Genomic DNA, 18,861 nt, shown 5'->3' on the forward strand with positions numbered 1-18,861 from the left:
AAAGCGCTTCTAAACAAAGAGCCTTGCCGGGGAATCGAAACTGGAACGGAGGCTGAGCAGAGCTGGGCAAGGCTGGGGCAGCACGGCTGGAGGGGGCCCGCGGGTCCCCGATCCCTCCTGGATCTAGGAGCAGTCGGGGTCCTGCCGAGCAGCTCCCAGCCCGTGGGGGGGCCGGGGGCACAGAGCTGGGCGGGCGGCAGTGGAGGCACAGGCTCACTTTTCGTTAAACCCGGTCCAGTAAAGTAACCCGCCCTGCTGAGAATGAGCCCGCGGGGCGCAGCGCACGGAGAGCTTACCTTGCAGAGCCCGCCGGTGGCCGAGTGTCCCCAGCGAGGTCTGCCCGCGGGGAAAGGTTTCCAGAGGAGGAAGGGAGGAAAGGTGCTCCAACACCTGTGGTGCCAGGCTCTGCACGGCAGCAGTCTGAGCACTGTGGGTGTTCTGCAGCTCCTGCGCGTCTCTTGAATTTTTTTCCTGAAATAAAAACAGGGGAACTCCTTTAGACAAACATTCCTGGTTTGAGCTATCAAGTCTCCACCCACTTCACAGCAGTGCTGCTGCTGATTGGTGCTGCTGATACAAATCCAATAGCCTTAGCCCCACCAGAAACAGGTGTCAGGATGGATGTGGGATATATTTCTTCTCTGTTTTGTATTTTAAACTTTCAGATCCATCTCGCTTACTGCCCTCTATATGAGCTACCTACTCACTCCAGGCCCCCTCAACAAGCAGTGGAGAGGTTGGGAGAGGCTCCTCGGCCCAGCCTTCTGTGCCACTGGGGCCCAGGAAGGCTGGGCTGCAGCAGAACTGTCTTAGTGGCTTTCAGTTTCCTGTAAAGCACGTCATCAGTCACCAGCTCAGTTTCACCAAAACTGTTTATTTAGGGGTATTTCTTCATCACAGAGCAACACAAAGTGTTGCCATTTTATCTCAGCTGTACACCTGCCTCAGCCACCAGGCTGGAGGGGGCTGGTGCCTGGGGACTGTCAGAGTAACCAACGAGGCTCTTGGGCCTTCAGGGAGGCTCCCCCCGACCTGAACAACTCCTGCACTCGCTGTTGGGTCAGCAGGCAGGAAATGGTTTGAGCAGGCTCAAAAACGGGCACGTGTCCCTGCCCGAGGGCGGCAGGACCCGGCTGCTGCAGGCCTTGGCCCCAGCCCTGCTCAGCTCTGACAGCTCTGCCAGCACCAGGGGCCTGCTGGGGTCCCTGCCCACACAATGGCACTCAAAGCTGTGGGGTTTTAAGCTGAGTCTTTATTTAGTAGATTTATAAAAGACCTTTACATGAGAAATACAAAAATATGAAATAGGCTTTGAATCCTTCAAGGTAAAATTACCATTATTTTTTCAAGCTTTAGAACATGTAACCTGCACAGTTTGGCATCTTAGGTCAATTGCTCTCACACATTGTAAAAGTAGGAAAAAAACATCCTGTAAAGTACCTCCAGAAAAATAGCTGTACGTACCCCATCATACATGGGGTATTACTAGCAATAATTTATTTAAGACACAATGGCACAGTCATACAAACTCTCACTTTCTAATTTCTCCTTTAATTAATTCCATTGAAAGATGCAGTATCACTTTCCTCTTCCAGTTGTTATCTGATGATTAAAGAGAAAACTGATTAAGACTGATTTGGCATGCTTCATACTTGTACCACATGGATTTGATACCACTTTGTAGTAAAAATTAAATAAATATAAATACATTAAATAAATATATTGTAAAAGAACACCCCAGTTACATTAGAATTCAGCATTTCTTCATCCTAGCACACGTGACACTTTGTCACAGCTTCAGGGCCAGTGTAAAGAAATACTGCACCTTTAACCACACAGGCTGCTGTGGATGGAATTACCAGCCCACACACACAGGAAATGGGGTTCTACAGCTCTGTGGCACCCCTTAAACACTGCCCTGATTTCACTGCTCTGAGCACCTCTTGGCTCCTGTTTAGCTCTTTTTCCCAGGACTCATCTCACCCCGGCTCTGTGGCTGGGGCCTTTTCTTAGCCCTTGAGGGACATTTGCAGTTGATGAGTCACAGGCAGCCCCCAGCTGCCATTGGTGTTTGCTGCAGGTACTTGATCTGTTCTCATACTGGGAGTTAAGTCAAGGATTGTTCAACCTGTTCTGCAAATAATAAACCTGTTCTGCTTCATATTAAACAACAAGGCTTATTTTCAGAGTAGGAAAACCTGGAATTGATGTTTCAAGTCCGTATTTTTTAAAATTGTTTCTGCTCAAGCATAAGGGACTAACTTTCCAGAGTAGTACTGGTTAAACAGAAATGGCACTTTCATACCATTTGTTGGATAATCATGAATGATTCCCTTTACAATCACTGGGGTGTGCCTAATGTGGCAGCAGTGCAATGGCAGGTTCAGATAATTTGCTGCAACCAAAGGGCTCCTTTTGCACTTCCCAGTCCCAAGTAATTATATTATTTCAATCACTGAATTTGATTTTTTTTTTGTTGTTGTTGTAAAACACATCTGTTACAAAATCACATACAGTACAGGGATATTGGGTGATGGTTAAATCCAGCTTTTGCTCTTCATTTCCACAGTCCTGAAAACTGCCTTGGAGTCAGTAACTCCATCACCACGGTTCATCGCTTTGCCACTCGCGCCCTGAGCTTCACCATCTCCTGATCCAGCACAGCCACACGTACAAGGCACTTTTTGGAAGATTGGTTTCCTCACAGAGAGAGAATTCAGCTCTTTGATCCCACTTTTCCCTGCTAAGGGTAGGCCTGTGCTTGGAATGTTGGTTCCAGAGAAGAAAGCTCCATCCCTCTCCTCTCAAACTGTGTCTCCTGTAAGGCTCAGCTCTGCAGAGTCCTCAGCATAGTAATGCTGGAAGAGTCTTTCTTGGCAGCAGATGTGCATAGCATGGTAGGTGTGCAGGAGCAGGCGAGGGAAACGAGCTGTGAAGTAACACACAAAATCATCTGGGATGGAGCCCAGGGTCTCCTGCACTTCGGGAGGCAGTTCCCTGTAATGGTGCTTCTGTGGAGGAAAACAGAAGAGGGAAAAGCTCAGTCAGAGGGTTCATTCAGAAGCCTCTTGTGAACAGAGCTGTTGGCGTTCCTGAACACAGTAACCTCCTACTGGGCTCTTGTAAAGGAGCTCAATACCTAAATCAGGGTCTGATGCAGGCTGGCAACAACAGCAGCCAGAGGCAGGAAGCCAGAGTGCACGAGGAAATGACTCCTTTACCTTATTTCTCATGGCCCTCAGAAGGTCCCTGACGGAGCCACCTTTATAGGATCTGAATTTTCGAAGATCTGCAAGAGAAACAAATTGTTTTGAGTGTTGTGATGCAGTTTTAGGTGCTGGGGTGTACGTCTGCAGCCACAGATCCTTGTAGGTGTGTTTCAGTACATAAACACGTACTTCCATTTGAAGAAACATTTTACTGGCAAGTAACAGTGATGTGCCAAAACTGAGACAGTGTTAGCCTTACTTTCCTGTCCCAGCAAACTGGGAACAGCAGGTAATTCCCACTCTGTCAAAGTGCTGTCCCTTACCTGTCTGAAGAGGAACAGTGATGTGCTCTCTCCAGTCCATTTTCACCACTTCTCTTCCACCTCTTTCTAACTGCTTGACTATTGGACCATCTAAAGATTCTTTCTCTATCCGGTCACTAACATCCTGGAAGAGACCTTCAGATTATTTCTAGTTTTATTTCCAAGTTTTTCCCAATATTTTCAAATTGCTGCTTCTGGCCCATTACAGCCTGTCCTGGTAGTAAAGTTAGAATTCCATTCCATGACAGCACTTGGGAATAGGATACAGAAGTTTCTGAGATTTGTTTCACCCTCTTCCAAAGCCTTTTTAGCACAGAGGAGAAGATAATGCTGGAAAGGCTCTCAAGCCCTCAGCCATTTCCCACCCCACATCAGGATTCAGTGCTTGTTCACTCCTGTTCTTGAAAACCCTCCTGGCCATGTTCTCTGTGGGTACTGCTTCTCCCACCAACTGACCTTGGTACCATCAGCTCTGGCCCCCTCTGAAAGATCTGCTGTAAGACTAAGCCAATTGCTTAGGAGCTCCACCCATGTTTTACAACTGGGCTGCCTCACTCCTCTCAGTAAGGCTGTGGATTCTGTGACCTCAGGCACAAAAGAGAGACTGAATTCAAGACCTGAAAAAGCCCTGAGAAGTGAGAGGAGAGAAAAGGTCATCACAAACCTGAAAGAACTGGAGCTGTTTTTCTAGACTCCAAAAGAAGGGGTGTTTGAGCACACAGCTGGCAGATGGCCGTTTCTGAGGGTCCATGTTTATCATCTGCTCTATTAAATCACGAGCAACAATGTCTTCTGCAAGGAAGAGTGTGTAAGGAAATTTACTTCTTTTGTTTCATTTTCTCTACATTTTTAGGCTGTAGTAAAATGTAAAATTTGTAATTTTATAATATTTTGTACTTCAGAAATTCATTATGGTCTCTACTTCCTCCTGTCTTGCTAGTCCAAGTGCTGCCCTCACAGAAGTGCTGGGCAGCCAACAGAAAGACTATCAAAGACTAAGAATATCCAAGTTCATCTCCCTCTTTCTTTAAATAGGAAATAACTTCACAGTCAAGACTACAGAGTTGCCCTGGGGCACTAACTCCAAGAACTGTAGGCCCTTTACTTCAGGAGGATTTGAGGAGTACAGCTTTCCTCTCTGCCAGGCTGGGAGTCACTGTGGGCCTTGGCCTGTCACTGGTGCTGGTGTTTAGCAGCCTGGGCCCTCAGTGATCCCTGCAGCGCAGTCCTTACCGTGCCTCCCTGCCTCCAGAGCCTCCAGGCTGTATGCTCCCAGCAGGATGTTGGCTTGCCGCTGCAGGGATTTGCCAAAGGGATGGCCACCTTCAGACACCACGTAATAGAAGACACAGCCAGCTGAAAAGATGTCCACAGTGTATGTCTGCAAAGAAACAGCCTTCACTAGCACTGACATCTTTGCCCCTGCAAGCTCTGATTCTCACAGGGTGGTTATTTTGCATCTGAGAGCAGAAGGAAATTTTCTGACTCACAGATTTGAGCTGCAAGGCAGCCTGGAGGCCCAGGCACCAGGTGCTGCCTATTTTAGGGTCTGGCCTGGTGCTGGGCAGCCTGGGAAGGGTGAGCACTTGCAGGGTTCTCTTTGCAGGGACTTACAGGGTTCTCTTTGCAGTCTTCACTCAGCATTTCTGGGGCGATCCAGCCTTCAGTGCCCGGCACGCCCGAGCGGCGGCTGAAGCTGTGCCTGCCCACTGCCAGCTTCTTGCACAGCCCAAAGTCTGAAATCATGGCCTTGACTTTCCCGTGAGCGTTGGGCATCGAGATGAGGATGTTGTGGGGCTTCAGGTCCCTGTGGACTGTTACAAACACCCACTTGTCCACTCAGGCAGTCCCAACAATCTTTGTAAATTTTTAAGTGGACCTTTCACAAGGCTGAACCACCATTCATGAAACCAAAGTCAAATGATTTTCATTGGTAATTTCATTTTTTTTCATTCCACCATGTTTCATACAACTCCTATTTAAAAACTTCAGCACCCTGCACCAACAGTAAGGAGTTGGTTTAGTACTCCAGGGCTGCAGAATGTTGCAGGGACAAGGTCGGTGTCAAATCATAGAACCACAGAATGGTTTGGGTCCAAAGGGACATCAAAGATCATCTCATTCCAACTCCCCTGCCATAGGAAGGGTCGCCTTCCTATAGGCCAGATGAACAGTACCAGACCAGTTTACTTTACAGCTAAGAAAAGGTAGTTCTCCATCCAGTCCTGAAAGGAGAGGTGTTCTTACCAATATTCAGGGAGTGCAGGTAAGCCAGCCCAGACGTTGTCTGCTGCAGGAGAGTGATGGGTTGTAAGCCATGGTGACTGAAGGCCTTCTGCTCAACATACTGCAACAGAGAACCAGGAGAGTCAGCCACAGCACTGCTTAGAAGCTGCATAAATAACAAATCCATGCACTTCACCCACTAAAATGGATAAATTGTGCTAGCTGGTAACACACAGCAAAGAGCTTTTTTTTGGCTGAAGGTGATGATCTCTAAAGTCTTATTCAGAGCTAGAATTCTGTATAGCACTGTACTCCAGAAAGAAGAACAGTCTTCGAAGTCTGCATGGTAGGAGGGGGAGGATGACTAGAAGGGAGTCCTTCACAAGAAGTTAAAAATCAAAGGACAACAGCTTCTCTAGCTTCTCTCCATAAATCAGTCCAGGGTTAGGGATGTCTTTCTACAGGTTTGGAAACAGCCCTGTTCTAGGAGCATGACATTGTCACAGAGGTGACATTGGGAGTAAATGGAACATCCCCTGTGTCAGGCACTTCAGCAACTGAAGCCCAAGGAAAGTGAAGGCCTTGCAGGGAGAAGATGCTCCCAGGCCCGTGGGTCACCTCCTGCAGGGTGGCAGCGCAGAGCTCGATGGCGATGTACTGGAACTGCCGGTCCCGCTCCGTGCAGAAGTAGCGGATCACGTTCGGGTGCTCGTCGGACTCGCGCAGCAGCTGCACCTCCCGGTCTGCGAAGCTGAAGCACTCGGGGAGAATCCTCTTCACTGCCACATCACGGTTGTCAAAGGAGCCCCTGCAGCCAGGGAGGGAAGGCACAACAACCCTTCACACTCTGGAGCCACAGCATGTTCAGAAAACGTGACAACAGAAGCCATTGTAGAGGCCAATGAAAGCATTTCCTGTGCTGGAAACAGGTGCCTTTGGCCCATAAACACTTCTTAGCGAAGGAAAGTAGTTTCTGCTGGTGAAGAAAATGCATGAAAGTATTCCAGACACATGCAAAAAGTTTCATTTCTGTTCATAGTAGATGTGAGGGCTTTTTTAAAAAAACAAATTAAAAGGACCTAATTCAAACACAACATTGGTCTGTTTAATGCACACATTCTTTTCTACCTGTAAACAATTGTCCCTTCAGCACCATGTCCCAGTACATCTTTAGGGTTAAACGAAATCTTGCCAACAACTACTCGGTTTGCTTCTTCATCTGAACAAGAAAAGAAAAACAAGCACTGGTTTAGGATGGGGCAAGGCAGCCTTTTACAACTGCACAGACTTTGGGGTCAGTCTGCAAAAGTCTTTTAGCTCATGTTCAAATTTAAGACACATATGATCAAAAGAAATGAACATGTCCACGTTGGTACTTATTCTGAGTAGGCAAATAGACTGTGGTGACCCAATGAGCCAACATCAAGAATCAAAACACATTTACACATACCTTATGGCTCATGACTGTGAGAAATGAGTGGTTCTCAGCAGCCAAACTTTTTCTAAAAGTTGATGTTGCATTTAGGAAATGCTGGCTGACAGTCATGGAAGTGGGTTTAGTAGCCTTTGAAGGGGCAATGAGTGCACAGGAAGAGTAGGCAGGCAGGTTGTGCTGCCTAATCCCCATTTCTTGAGTCCAGTTAATCATCTTAATATGTGTTTTTATTTAAATGAGTATCTCCCTGGAATGGCTGCAAGTGACAGGAACACACTGCCCTGGGCAGCACAAGCCCACAGCTGGCTGTTACTGTAAAGCAACAATCCTGCTGAGGTGCAGGGCCCAGCCTGAATGGTTCTTTTCATCTTGCTGAGCTATGAAGTATCATCAATAACTGTTGTACTGTACCATCACACAGACTGGGGAATAGAAACACAATAAACCACACTGAGTCAACTTTACCTCCCTCTTCTTGCTCAGTGGAGAGGCAGCTCCCAGCATCAGATGTGGAGATGTTGGAGTAGGCAGAGTGGTTTGAAGCTCGGGGGGACAGGTTTGGGGTGCTGGCAGCTGAGCTCTCCGTCCGGCCGTACGACGTGTCCAGGAAATCTGCCTCGGGCGGGAGCTCACCGGGAGCACCAAAGGGCAGCTTCTGCTGCTGCAAGAGCTGGATCTTCTCTTCCAGCTGATGCTGCCTCTGCTGCTGCTGGTGGACACTCTGTGAGAAAGGACCTCAGTGAAGATTTGGCACTCAGGTCACACAAGGGAACTCTACAGCTTCTGGGGAGCGACTCCTAAAAGGTGGGAGCCAAACTCTCCTGCCCTGTCCCTGCCAACCACACAGGCTGGGGAACGTTGACTCACAATTTCTATTTCATTCTGGACTTCCATTGCCAAGATGAGAAATCACATGGCTTGGTTAAAAAAGCTGTTACTAGGTTGACCAGGAGTCTTTAAACCACAGAAAGATAAAGGCTTTGGTTCAAAACCTGGAAAACCTGATGGTGGTTTCAGGTGAGGAGGAGAGGAGCAAAGCCAATAGTGCTGTGATCATGTCCAAAAAGAGTAGTACCTACAAGAACCACAACTGGTGGATGGAAAACAAAACCTCTCTAGAGCTGGCACATATGGCCAGAGAAATCCCTGTTAAGTCAAACTTGTGCCTTTGCTCCCCAGTGCACATCTGTGAAGAGGGAAATATCCCTGGAGTGTGTCACTAACTCCTGTATAATTTCTGGGCTATACAACATTCCTGATGCCACCAACACTCACAAGTACATCAAGCCAGGTCAGCATTACCATTGGGTAGGTGATGATAAAAGCCACCCAGCCCACAAGCAGGAAAGTGCTGAGGATGATCGTGGCCATGTCCTTCAGCATGGAGTCCACTGGAGCCTCTGGCCGCAGGATGGGCCGAGCAGGAGTCTCCTCCATCTCCTTTGGAGCAGCTGGAGGCCCTTCTGTTGAGGAACCTTCAACAATGTCAATGACCTGAGGCAAAAAAAGCTCTGTTAGCTCAGTATCTCTGTGGGTAATGAGGCATGCCTGGCCACCTTTCTGCTGCATCATTTTTAGTCATTTCTAAACCTACCAAAGTCAAAGTTTGCATGTGGGGAAAAAAATGCTGCAGAAAGCCTTAACTCTGAAACAAGGAATGACACTTCCTCATACCAGTGATTCTACGTGATAAGTACATGAACATCTGACACAAAAAATGGGAAGTAATTCCATGCATTTTCCTCCTGTATCCTTTCCCATCTTCCACTCCTTTATATTCTTCTCTCATGCAGTAAGAGAATTATTCTCATCACAAACCTCTTCAAAAGTGGCTTTCTCAGAGTCAGCTGGAATCACATTTTCAGGCCTCTTTGGTAAGTTGCTTGGGAATTTCTCCAGGATCTTTGTGGGGGCAGACAATGGTGTTTCATGGTGCCCTTTAAATAAAACACATTTGTTGAAACAGAAAGTTGTTCTTTTTTAGGAAAGATATACTTGATTGCAGCATCTTTGCTGAAGAGTGAGAACATCACAAAACATGATGCTCATATATAGAGCAGGAAAGAGAAAGGAGAGGGAAAATGGAGGGCAGAGGTCACTGAGAGCTGCAGGGGAACACGAACTTCTGCAGGGAACTGCCTGACATGCAGGAGAGAGGGTATTAGCAAGGAAAGGGATCATGGGAAGAGAAAGATGGCACTTTAAAAAGCTGAAAGTTGCACACTGTCCCTGCCCCAGAGCTCCTGTCACATACATCAGTCAGTTATCACCAGTCATCACTTAAAACTGAACCTCAGACAGTTCCTCATTTTTGAAGCAAAATTATAAATGCACTGAAAGGATTACAAAATTCAGAGACTTGGGACACACAGGACAGGCTGACAAGAAATAAACATTATCTTCAGCCTCTGTGTTTTAATCCATTTACAAAATGGAGAAAACATGACTGTCCGATCCATATGATGAGAATTAAGGTAACAACATGCACAATAAAAAAATCCAAACGGACCCAAATACAGTATTTACAGTAAAGAATAAATTACTATACCCCTCTCCGAGGAGGGGGCAAATAAGCAATAAATCACTTTCCATACATGGAGCCCTTCACCTCGTCACAGTATAAGGCAGGATCCTTGCGAAAAACAGAAGGCAGGCGGATATATAACACATTATTTTATATGTAAATGAAGATAAATTAGACTCTATTCCTAGAATTCAGTAATTATGGCCAGGCAGGGCCTCCCACACCTATCAGCAGCCAGTCATTCCAGTAGTTGAGCTTGTGCTTTTCCTTCAGCCTGCCTGAAAACTTGACATCGGTGCTGGGCGTGATCACGCACTCGCCGTTGTCTTCAATGGTGACTCCTTCTGTTTTTGGACCCTCCAGCAAGGGAATGGCGCTGCCACGGGGCTGCAGAGAGATCCGTGTTACAATCACTGTTACTGTGACCTTAGAATATTTAAATAGTCAACAAAATTTAAAATCTGGAGGTCAAAATGGGTGGGCAAGCAAAGATTACTGGCAGCAAAGTCACTGTGAGTAAACACGGCCATTACGCCCTCAGCAGCTGCTGCCACAACCTTGCACATTGGACCTTTTCAGGGACATGCTGCCTGGGAGATGAGATTACTCTTTTTTTGCTTTCCCCTACAGTTAAACAGGATCTGTATTGCCTACCTGGCAGCCACAATGAGCAAAACAGAACTATGATGCAGTTTCCTGTCTGTGGGGAGTTTCTCTGATGAACAAACCAGCAATTTTAACATGAACTACAACGCACCAACAATAGCAGTAACCTCAGGTCTGCTCCTGCTGAGCCTGCCTGGCCCAGTTCCTGGGGATGTGCAGTTACTTCTTTGCAGCATTGGAAATGATCCTGAAAGTATGGTCATGTATTCTATGGTTGTTAATTGTTTCAGGAAACACTTAATTTTCTAAGCATTTGTTGATAAAAATCTCAAAATCCTCAAATTTCTGTAGATGTACAGTGTTTTATTTTCTATTTCAATTTAATATAAGTTTATGCACAATTCCATTTCCAGCTTTCTTCCCAGCCCAGGAAAGCACTCATTTCAGAAAGGCACCTTCCCACCCGGCAGCTCCCCACTCACCACAACAGTGACTCCCTCGTGCACCATGGAGGGCGACGCGTACAAACTCGTGGAGTATTTCCCTACGTACAGGGTTGGGCTGCAGAAACACAGTCACTGTTAGCAGCAGGCAAATGGATGTGTTAACATCTCAGCTAAAACCTGGGCAACACAACCCTGCAGAACCAACGCAGGAGCTTCCCAAATCATCAGTATTTGCATCTTGAAAAGCCTTAATCTGTAAAATTATTTGAAGTACTGCTGTACTATGAAGCTATTTGTTTAATTATGAAAGCATTGTCAGTTCATTATTCACAGCACCATCACTCACTCATTTGACATAACTCGTGTGCTATTTCTGCATTTTTCAATAAATGGCTATGCATCATTTTTATAGTGTGAAAGGCTTCACATTAGGAAAACCAATTTAATTCCTCAGTGTGAGAAACTATTCAACATAGAACATCTGATAAAACTTAGGAATATACACTTCCTAAGTTTATAAAGTTTTTGGTTTCGTCTCTGACCTTACAGACTAAATGATCAAATATTATATAAAAGAACACCTGGAGAACTAGAAATGCTTTTATGCATTCTTTTCACCACGTTGCAACTTGTAGCACAACACTTAACTGTTCTGTTTAATGACAAAGCTGTCAAATGGACAGTGAGAAGAGCAGAATCTCAGGCTCACGTTAGTTTGCTCTTGGTCTCTGTTTCCTTAGGGAAGGGATATTTCCACTTGGTGATGTGTCCAACCTCCCCGGACATGAAGGTCAGGTAGCGCAGGGTCTCGATGCCCACGTTGGTGTGCAGGACTTTCCTCAGCCCCTCTCGCTGCCAGATGTAAAAAGCCACCACGGGGGACGCGTAATTCTGGATCCACAGCACGTCCCCGGACTCGCTGTCCACGGTCACCACCAGCCCGTCCCCGTTGGACACAAAGTGGGACATTTCTGCAATGCACAAACGTGTGGAGCTTCCCTGGATTCTGTAGCTTTAACAATGCACAGGAACAGCTCTGGACTGCAGTCACCACCACACCTTTCACTGCACAGCAGCTGAGCAGCAAAGCCTTGGCCAGAACTGGGCAGGCACAAGTCCAGCTGCCATTCAGGAGCATTGCAAGCAGGTTGTGCACCAGAGTTCAGAGTTGCTGCCTCTCCTGCCATTTCTCACTGATTTTAAAGGATCACACCTTCAAGAGCTGCTCCCTGCTGGACTCAATTTACTTGAAGCTACCTAACAGGTTTTAGATATTGCAGTATGTGATGGATAAAAATGGGCAGAAGTACATGCACCACACAAAAAATCAGAATATTTTTGCCTATACACAAAACTGCATTGCAGGAGGGAGACAGCAATTAAATTCTTACTGTATTTTATGTCTTCATCAGGCAAAGTAGCTGCATAATCAAAATAGGTGGCATTCCATCGCAGCTCCTTCTTTTTGGTGTCATACATTGTGATCGTGTACTCTGTTAAAAGATATACAGTCTGTGAAGCAAAAAAACCTATGAGAGAATAGAATCAATCTTCTCAAATCTGAGACACTCCTCAAACACCACACAGCACTCACTGCTGCCAGCAGTTCCTTTTTTCCCAACACCATCCCACTTAAAGGGACACACTGATAGAGAGGTTAAAGAACAAGTCTGTAACACTTATTCCTGTTTCTAGGCAGCACCTCCATGGTGTTGGTCTAACTTTACCAAACATTTAGCTCACTGCACTTGTGATGTCAGTGGATCTGCTCTATTTCCATCTTTAAACAGTTTTTTAAAAGCTGTATGTTACAGAACAAACAGTTCACAGCTGGTACTGGAATACACCATTAATTACAATACAAATGCCACCTTGTCAACAAAAAGAATAATGGACGTACTGCCAAAGTTTAAAAAACATTATCTCTCTGCTGCTAAAGTTAATAATTGTTCTGTGTACAGTCTAAAATCATAGTTCACAGAAGTTTTTCCAAGAAATAAACTTGAAAACCTGAACTGACCACAGGGTCATTTGTTATGAGCCTAAACTTTAAAAATCAGAATTTTCTTTTAAACTACAGTAAAAAAAAGCATATGACCTGTTCTCCCAAGATACAGGAGTGATGTTGATGGGCAAAGACTTTCTGCAAAAGAGGAAGTCAAGGTCTGCTGTTTCTCCCCAGTCATGAGGTCAACCACGTACCAAATATCCTGCTTTTTACCTGAAATCATAATTGAAGTCACATTACCATTCAGTTGGAAAAACTGCACTTTCATTCAGCTTTCCAGTCTTCTTTTTTCTTTTGTAGACTCGTGGACTTAGCACAAATAAAGAATTTTTAATAAAACAGTTTTTCACAGCCAGGCTTAGGTTTGTCATTTAGCACTACTGGCCAATCCCAAATACTGACCACAAACCCCAAACCCAAATACAATATTTAGAAGAATAAATACTATTGGCTGAATGATTTTTTCACACATAAAATCTAACAGAACTCTGGGTGCAGCAGATCCCAGGAGTTCTCAGATGAGGAGACTGAAGTGCTCATGGTGAAAGACAGGAGGTGGGAAAAAAAAGTGAGAGTCTACACCTTACAAATCGCTTAAGGATTGTAATCCAAACATCCAACTCAATACTATGTAAGCCATGGCTTTAAGAGATTCTTTGAAGTTAATACATGTATGTTGTATTTAGAAGCTTCAAATAAACATTTTTCTCTCATTTACTGGCAAGACTTGAAGTGCAGAACCAGGAGGAGCATTGGCCCTTCAGGAGATTTAGAAACTAACCTCGCTCTGATCTTCACATATTTTACTGTTGTGATAAGTAATAACTATCCTTTCTTCTCCTTTTCTCCTCCCAAATCCATCTGCAGTTAAAATGAGTCAGGACAGTGAGCAACATATTTATTATTTGTACTGTAAATGAACTGACTGTATGTCAGACAGTGGAGGATGTCTAACTGTGGTGCAATGGGATTGCTAATTTTATCCTAACTATCAGACAGTCAATGACATATATAATCATAAGAAGATTTTAAGTAGAAGTCATATTTTGTTGAGAGACTGCATCTCAAGAAACAAAAAATCCCCATAGAGACATCTCACTGCTAAGAAAAGGTATTTACTCCTTCAGGAAAACCAGTTGGTTTTAATCATCACACAGGAACTGCATTCTGTATTAATCAGATTTTCTGTTATCAGAAAGATTTATGAAAAATCATAATTAATACCCAAAATAAGGCCTATTTCCTTCAGTCTGTCTGGGAGTATCTACATTTTGTAGTTGCTGAACATCTTGCAATCTAAAGGAGATAAAATTTGAGCTCACCCATGTACAGGATCCCATCAGAACTGCGACAGGGAGATGCCTGCACCAGCTCTGGGATAGTAAATGGAAGTTTCTAGGGGAAAAACAAACAAACAAGCAATAATTGCATTGGTTATTTCTATTATTATAATAGCTGAGAACTCAGCCAGAGTAAATACTAAAATATTTAACAATGCCCAAGTTCCTAAGGGAAATCATAGCAGCTGAGGAAAACGTTTTTGCAGTAAGCCAAACATTTTATCTGAGTATCACGCCAAAGTTTAAAAATGAAAGTCAAGCATTAAGCAGAGGCTGTGGCCTACATAGATTGGTGACTAATTTGAAAGGTTCAGCATTTTTGTTTGCTTACTAAATCCTATAAAGATCTTCTAAAGGGGTTAGCACAGAGCATTTATTAATCTGCTTCTGGCAGATGGTTTTAAAAATGTGTTTGGGAAGAGTGACACATCTGACTGGTGTTATTTTGGATATACCTTCCTATCAAATCACACTGAGATTATTCAGAATTTGGATAACAAAACATAAATTTTAATTGGAATTATCATTATTTTAGCAAGTTACAGAAAATTCGTACATGGGGACAAGACGTGGTGTTGATATTTTCAAGTAGAAATCACTTCCTGGCAATCACAAGGTGGCAACATTCTGCTCTAACAAAGTAAAAGTATGTTTTCCTTCTGCAAAGGCATGAGGTTGACTGAGGCATTTTTTAGGAGAGAATTTAAAAATATACTTACAGTCAAGCCTTCACTGTTCTTGCCACCAAGTGTGTACAAACTGCCATCATTTGGGTCTGGAAGAAATGCTGGCCTAGGATTTAAGCAGGATTTGAGCATGATAAAAATGTACTGTGCTTCTCAGAAAGCAGGAAAAAAACTGTGGCCACTGCTGGCTTTACAGAGAAGTTCATCTGACATTGAATTTTTTGAAGTTTAATTTATTTACTGGGAAAATTAAAAAATATAAGGAAGTTTCAGAACTGATAAAACATAAGACCACTAATGTATTTGAATGCACAAAGATCCAAATGTGGCAGGCAATGACTCGGGTGAAAGCTTTTAAACTAAACCTACAAGCTCTTAAAATGACACAGATTTAGAACAAACCTAAACAAATAAACAAAACCAGAGAGCATAAGGAAGGCAGGAAACAATAAAAGAGTTTCCAGAATTAAGTAAATTTGAGAGGTAAAGGGATCCCTCCACCCAAACTACACAAAGACCCCCAAACAAACTCAGACCCTAGTGTCTATGGTTCTATGATCAAAAAAAGAAAGGATGTCACCACTGACTTCAGAGACAAAGTTCAAGCCCCAAATTTATTAGCTAAATGTGAGGTTGCTGCAGGGAGCAATCTGAATTTACAGGTTGAGGAGGTCATTTGCAGATTCTGGTTGTGGTGGTGGTTGTAGTTTCCCGTATTTCACTTGTTTTAGTCTCTGTTTGAGGGGGACAAGTACAGAACCCAGAATCAGTCCTGGCTCTGTCACTTCCCACCTGCCACCCCTGGCACAGTTCACAGCCCTGATGTCCAAACCCAGCAAGGGCTCCAGAGAACAGGCTGCAGACAGGATGTTTCTTCTCAGCTATTATATGTAGCTAATTCTATCCTTTTATCTGTTCCCCATACCACCTTAAATGGCATTCTGCAAGGTGTGCAGCTTGTCTAGAACACAGATGGATTTGGTTAAAATTAAACCAAATTTTAAGATGTCAGTGAAAATCGAACAAGCTGTAAATGAGACAAAGGAAACAGACTTACTCTTCCACATGGATCGGCACCTGGAGGACAGGATCTGCACACACAGAAAAAGAAAAAGTCAAAATACTGGCAATTGAATCCCTTGAACTCACCAGATACAGGATCAAGCCAGGCCTGCAACATCTTGCTCAGGCTGATGCCCAGTTCAAAGTAAACTCTCAGCAGCCTCCTCTTGTTCCTGGAACTTGCTTCATAAAATGGGAAACTACAAAGCACTTGGGAAAGTCTTTCAAAGTCCTTTGTTCAGTTTTACCAACACTAAATACCTCAAAATTACTGAGAGCTTACAAAATCCTGAATCACAGGATTTTCACTCCTGATGCCAACACCATAGAAGTATCTTGATTTATAAGACATACTCTACAATTTCCAAGACAAATGTGTTTATTAATGGGTATACTGGCAGAAAATACCTCAGAAGCCAAGAGGATGCAATCCTCTAAGTATCTCCACTTCCACAGGGAAAATCAAACACTGGAATGAGTCTGAGTAAGAGGATGAAAAATGACCAAGCAAACTCTGTTGTTCACCTCTTCTGTCTCCATGCAAACATCATGATGCAACAGGAAGGAAATGAGAACAAAAACACTGATGTTTTGACAGCCTTTGGCTGGGAAACTGGCACAGGTTCTGGGAAGCCTGAGTGTACTGGGGTATCTGCAGAGCTAAGCAGGACAAGAACAGGAAATTCAGGGCTCAGTACCCAGGGCTTACAGAGTCTGTACCACTCTGCAGGGCATGGCACCACACCAGAGCTGGGTTTGATGGCAATGGCCTGCAAGGATGACCTGGTTTTACATGGATTAAAAAATCATAAACCCCCACCCAAGCAGATCCCTGGCTGCAACAGAGCTGAAAGCAACAGCCACCAAAGAAGAACACTTATGCTAGAGACAGAAAGAAAGCAGGATATGAGGATAACAGTACAGTTATCTTTATTTCATCGATTTCTTCTTACAACAGTAAACACTCAGAGCAGCTTTGTTCAGTATATAACTTCATGTCATTTTTTTCTCTTTGAGCCTAAAAAATGTTCCAGGATACAATCCCAAAGGTGTCAAAATAAACTCCATTTAATTCATTGAGAACCCAAACACACATCAAAGGCCATAAGAATAATTAACATTGAGACAAAGGATCTTAGTGACTCATCTTCTGTATCTATCTCTACAGACCAGGCTGCTTAGTCAGACCTTTTATTGCATTAACTACATCAAGCAATTAATTTCTATCTTTTGTGTGAAGAAACTGGTTTCAGGATATGTTGGGAGGGACGGCCCTCTCATTGATTATATGTCAATTATTTCTCAGTGTTTGCTTCAATTATTCCACAAGTTTTATAATACCTAATACAACACATGGTGACTTACATCATCAGTTCTCCATCCTTAGGGAAAAGCAAGAGAAAAGCAATTTTTGCCTATCATAGACAGTGGATTGACTTGAGCTGAGCTGCTGGGTTGAACTACTAAAGGCAAACTGAGACCAAGTTTATGGACTTAGGGTATCCCTAAATCTGGGTGAAATGACCTAAAAGAAGAGAGTCATTAAAGACCAAAGGCAAGAGGTTTTGTAATCACAAATGCTTCATGGGAAGGGAATGCTAAGTTTTGTGAAAGAAACAGCATCATGAATCAGAACAAGCAACACCTGGCTCAGTTAAGTAAGATTTAATGCAAACACTACAAGCATTGCTAAAGGCAAAAGCCAAATTAACTTTGCAAGTCTCTTGAAGAACTGATTACACAGAGTGTCTTACATGGTAAGAAAATAAACTCTCACCTGTGGTGCCAGTACCTATTGTGAGACAACAGCAGCTTCATCAGCAGCACTGGGGCAACTCTTTCCTATTCCTAAAAATGCCCTCAAATGATCACTAGGAGTAACAAAGCTGCACAACTTCTTTTTGAAGTGACTGCATATTTATTGTTTCATTTTTAACAATGCAGATATTCTGTAAAATCACCTTCTAGTCAACCTGGGCTAAAGATAAGACTAACTAACATAAATAGTTTATTGTCAGAATAATCTTCAGAAACTTTTAATTTTAATTAGAGTACTATTTCTTCTCTGAATTAAATGGTGGTGTGAAGTTCTTAGATGAAATTACAGTGTAAAACTACTACAATCTGAATCAATCTCCAACTTTGCTAACTGCACTGTTAGGGGCAGGACACCTCAGCAGACCAACACAGACTGGGATTGCCTCAAATATCTCAGTATTTCAGGGGCTTTTCAAACACTGCTCAGGAAAACATGAACAAAATTACAGGAAATTTCAAAGGCAGATTATGTCTTCTAGCAACTGATCCTGGTTTGTCCTTGACATTTGCAGGAGAGCCTGGTTAGTAATGCTTCCCTTGAGCTCCCTCTCTCTCTGGAAAATACAGTGGAGAGTAGTAATTCAGCAAAACATTTCCGGGCTAATAGCTTGTTTTACTTAATTTTCTAAGACTGGGCAATCTATTTTTATCAACCAAAATAAAGCACTCCCCTCCGCTCCAGTTAAAGATCTGAGAATTTTTGCATGGTTTTATTGCCCACACAGTACCACGGCAGTGAAAGGACACACACACACATATCTATGTGCAATGATTACTTGCATTGAGCTTTTATCCCTCAGCTTGTATTTCTGAAAGCTGTTGGGAAAATGTCACTTAAAACAGTTTCCAATGTTATCAATCAATGTCTTCTACACTTTAATAAACAATGCCAGAAGTCTCATGAATGTCTCTGTGTTTTGCAGTGTTTTTCTGAAGCACTGCTGCTTATCAGATGACATGAAGGATTCTCATGGCAAATCCCAAGCTATTCAGTGTGTACAGAAGCATCATTGTCATGAAAGTCCTTGAACTTCTCTTTAGTACCATGTCTTCAACATCATGTTCTTCATCAGAAATGAAAAAAATCCTGCTTTTACTTGATTTTTTAGTAACTGAAACTTGATTTATGAGCAATGATAAAAAAGTGGTAGATAGAACAAATTAAGAATTTATGACAA

General features: G+C 43.6%; 1 protein-coding gene across 1 annotated transcript in view; it reads right to left on the bottom strand.

The window, feature by feature from the left end:
• Positions 1–1,230: 1,230 nt before the first annotated feature.
• ERN1 (endoplasmic reticulum to nucleus signaling 1) overlaps positions 1,231–18,861 on the bottom strand; it is a gene marked incomplete at its 5' end in the record, with an annotated part of 23,122 nt that continues 5,491 nt past the window's right edge. Inside the window, 20 exons of the mRNA XM_005425747.3 lie at positions 1,231–3,011; positions 3,222–3,289; positions 3,533–3,656; positions 4,197–4,324; positions 4,766–4,913; positions 5,147–5,346; positions 5,780–5,879; positions 6,377–6,566; positions 6,887–6,977; positions 7,659–7,914; positions 8,496–8,687; positions 9,012–9,130; positions 9,942–10,104; positions 10,806–10,884; positions 11,479–11,740; positions 12,161–12,262; positions 12,868–12,990; positions 14,100–14,172; positions 14,837–14,909; positions 15,861–15,894. Of these exons, the coding sequence (XP_005425804.2) occupies positions 2,805–3,011; positions 3,222–3,289; positions 3,533–3,656; positions 4,197–4,324; positions 4,766–4,913; positions 5,147–5,346; positions 5,780–5,879; positions 6,377–6,566; positions 6,887–6,977; positions 7,659–7,914; positions 8,496–8,687; positions 9,012–9,130; positions 9,942–10,104; positions 10,806–10,884; positions 11,479–11,740; positions 12,161–12,262; positions 12,868–12,990; positions 14,100–14,172; positions 14,837–14,909; positions 15,861–15,894 (2,732 nt within the window). The remainder of the gene's footprint in view (positions 3,012–3,221; positions 3,290–3,532; positions 3,657–4,196; positions 4,325–4,765; positions 4,914–5,146; positions 5,347–5,779; positions 5,880–6,376; positions 6,567–6,886; positions 6,978–7,658; positions 7,915–8,495; positions 8,688–9,011; positions 9,131–9,941; positions 10,105–10,805; positions 10,885–11,478; positions 11,741–12,160; positions 12,263–12,867; positions 12,991–14,099; positions 14,173–14,836; positions 14,910–15,860; positions 15,895–18,861) is intronic.

This window comes from Geospiza fortis, unplaced genomic scaffold (assembly GCF_000277835.1).
Source record: "Geospiza fortis unplaced genomic scaffold, GeoFor_1.0 scaffold221, whole genome shotgun sequence".
Lineage (NCBI taxonomy): Eukaryota > Metazoa > Chordata > Aves > Passeriformes > Thraupidae > Geospiza > Geospiza fortis.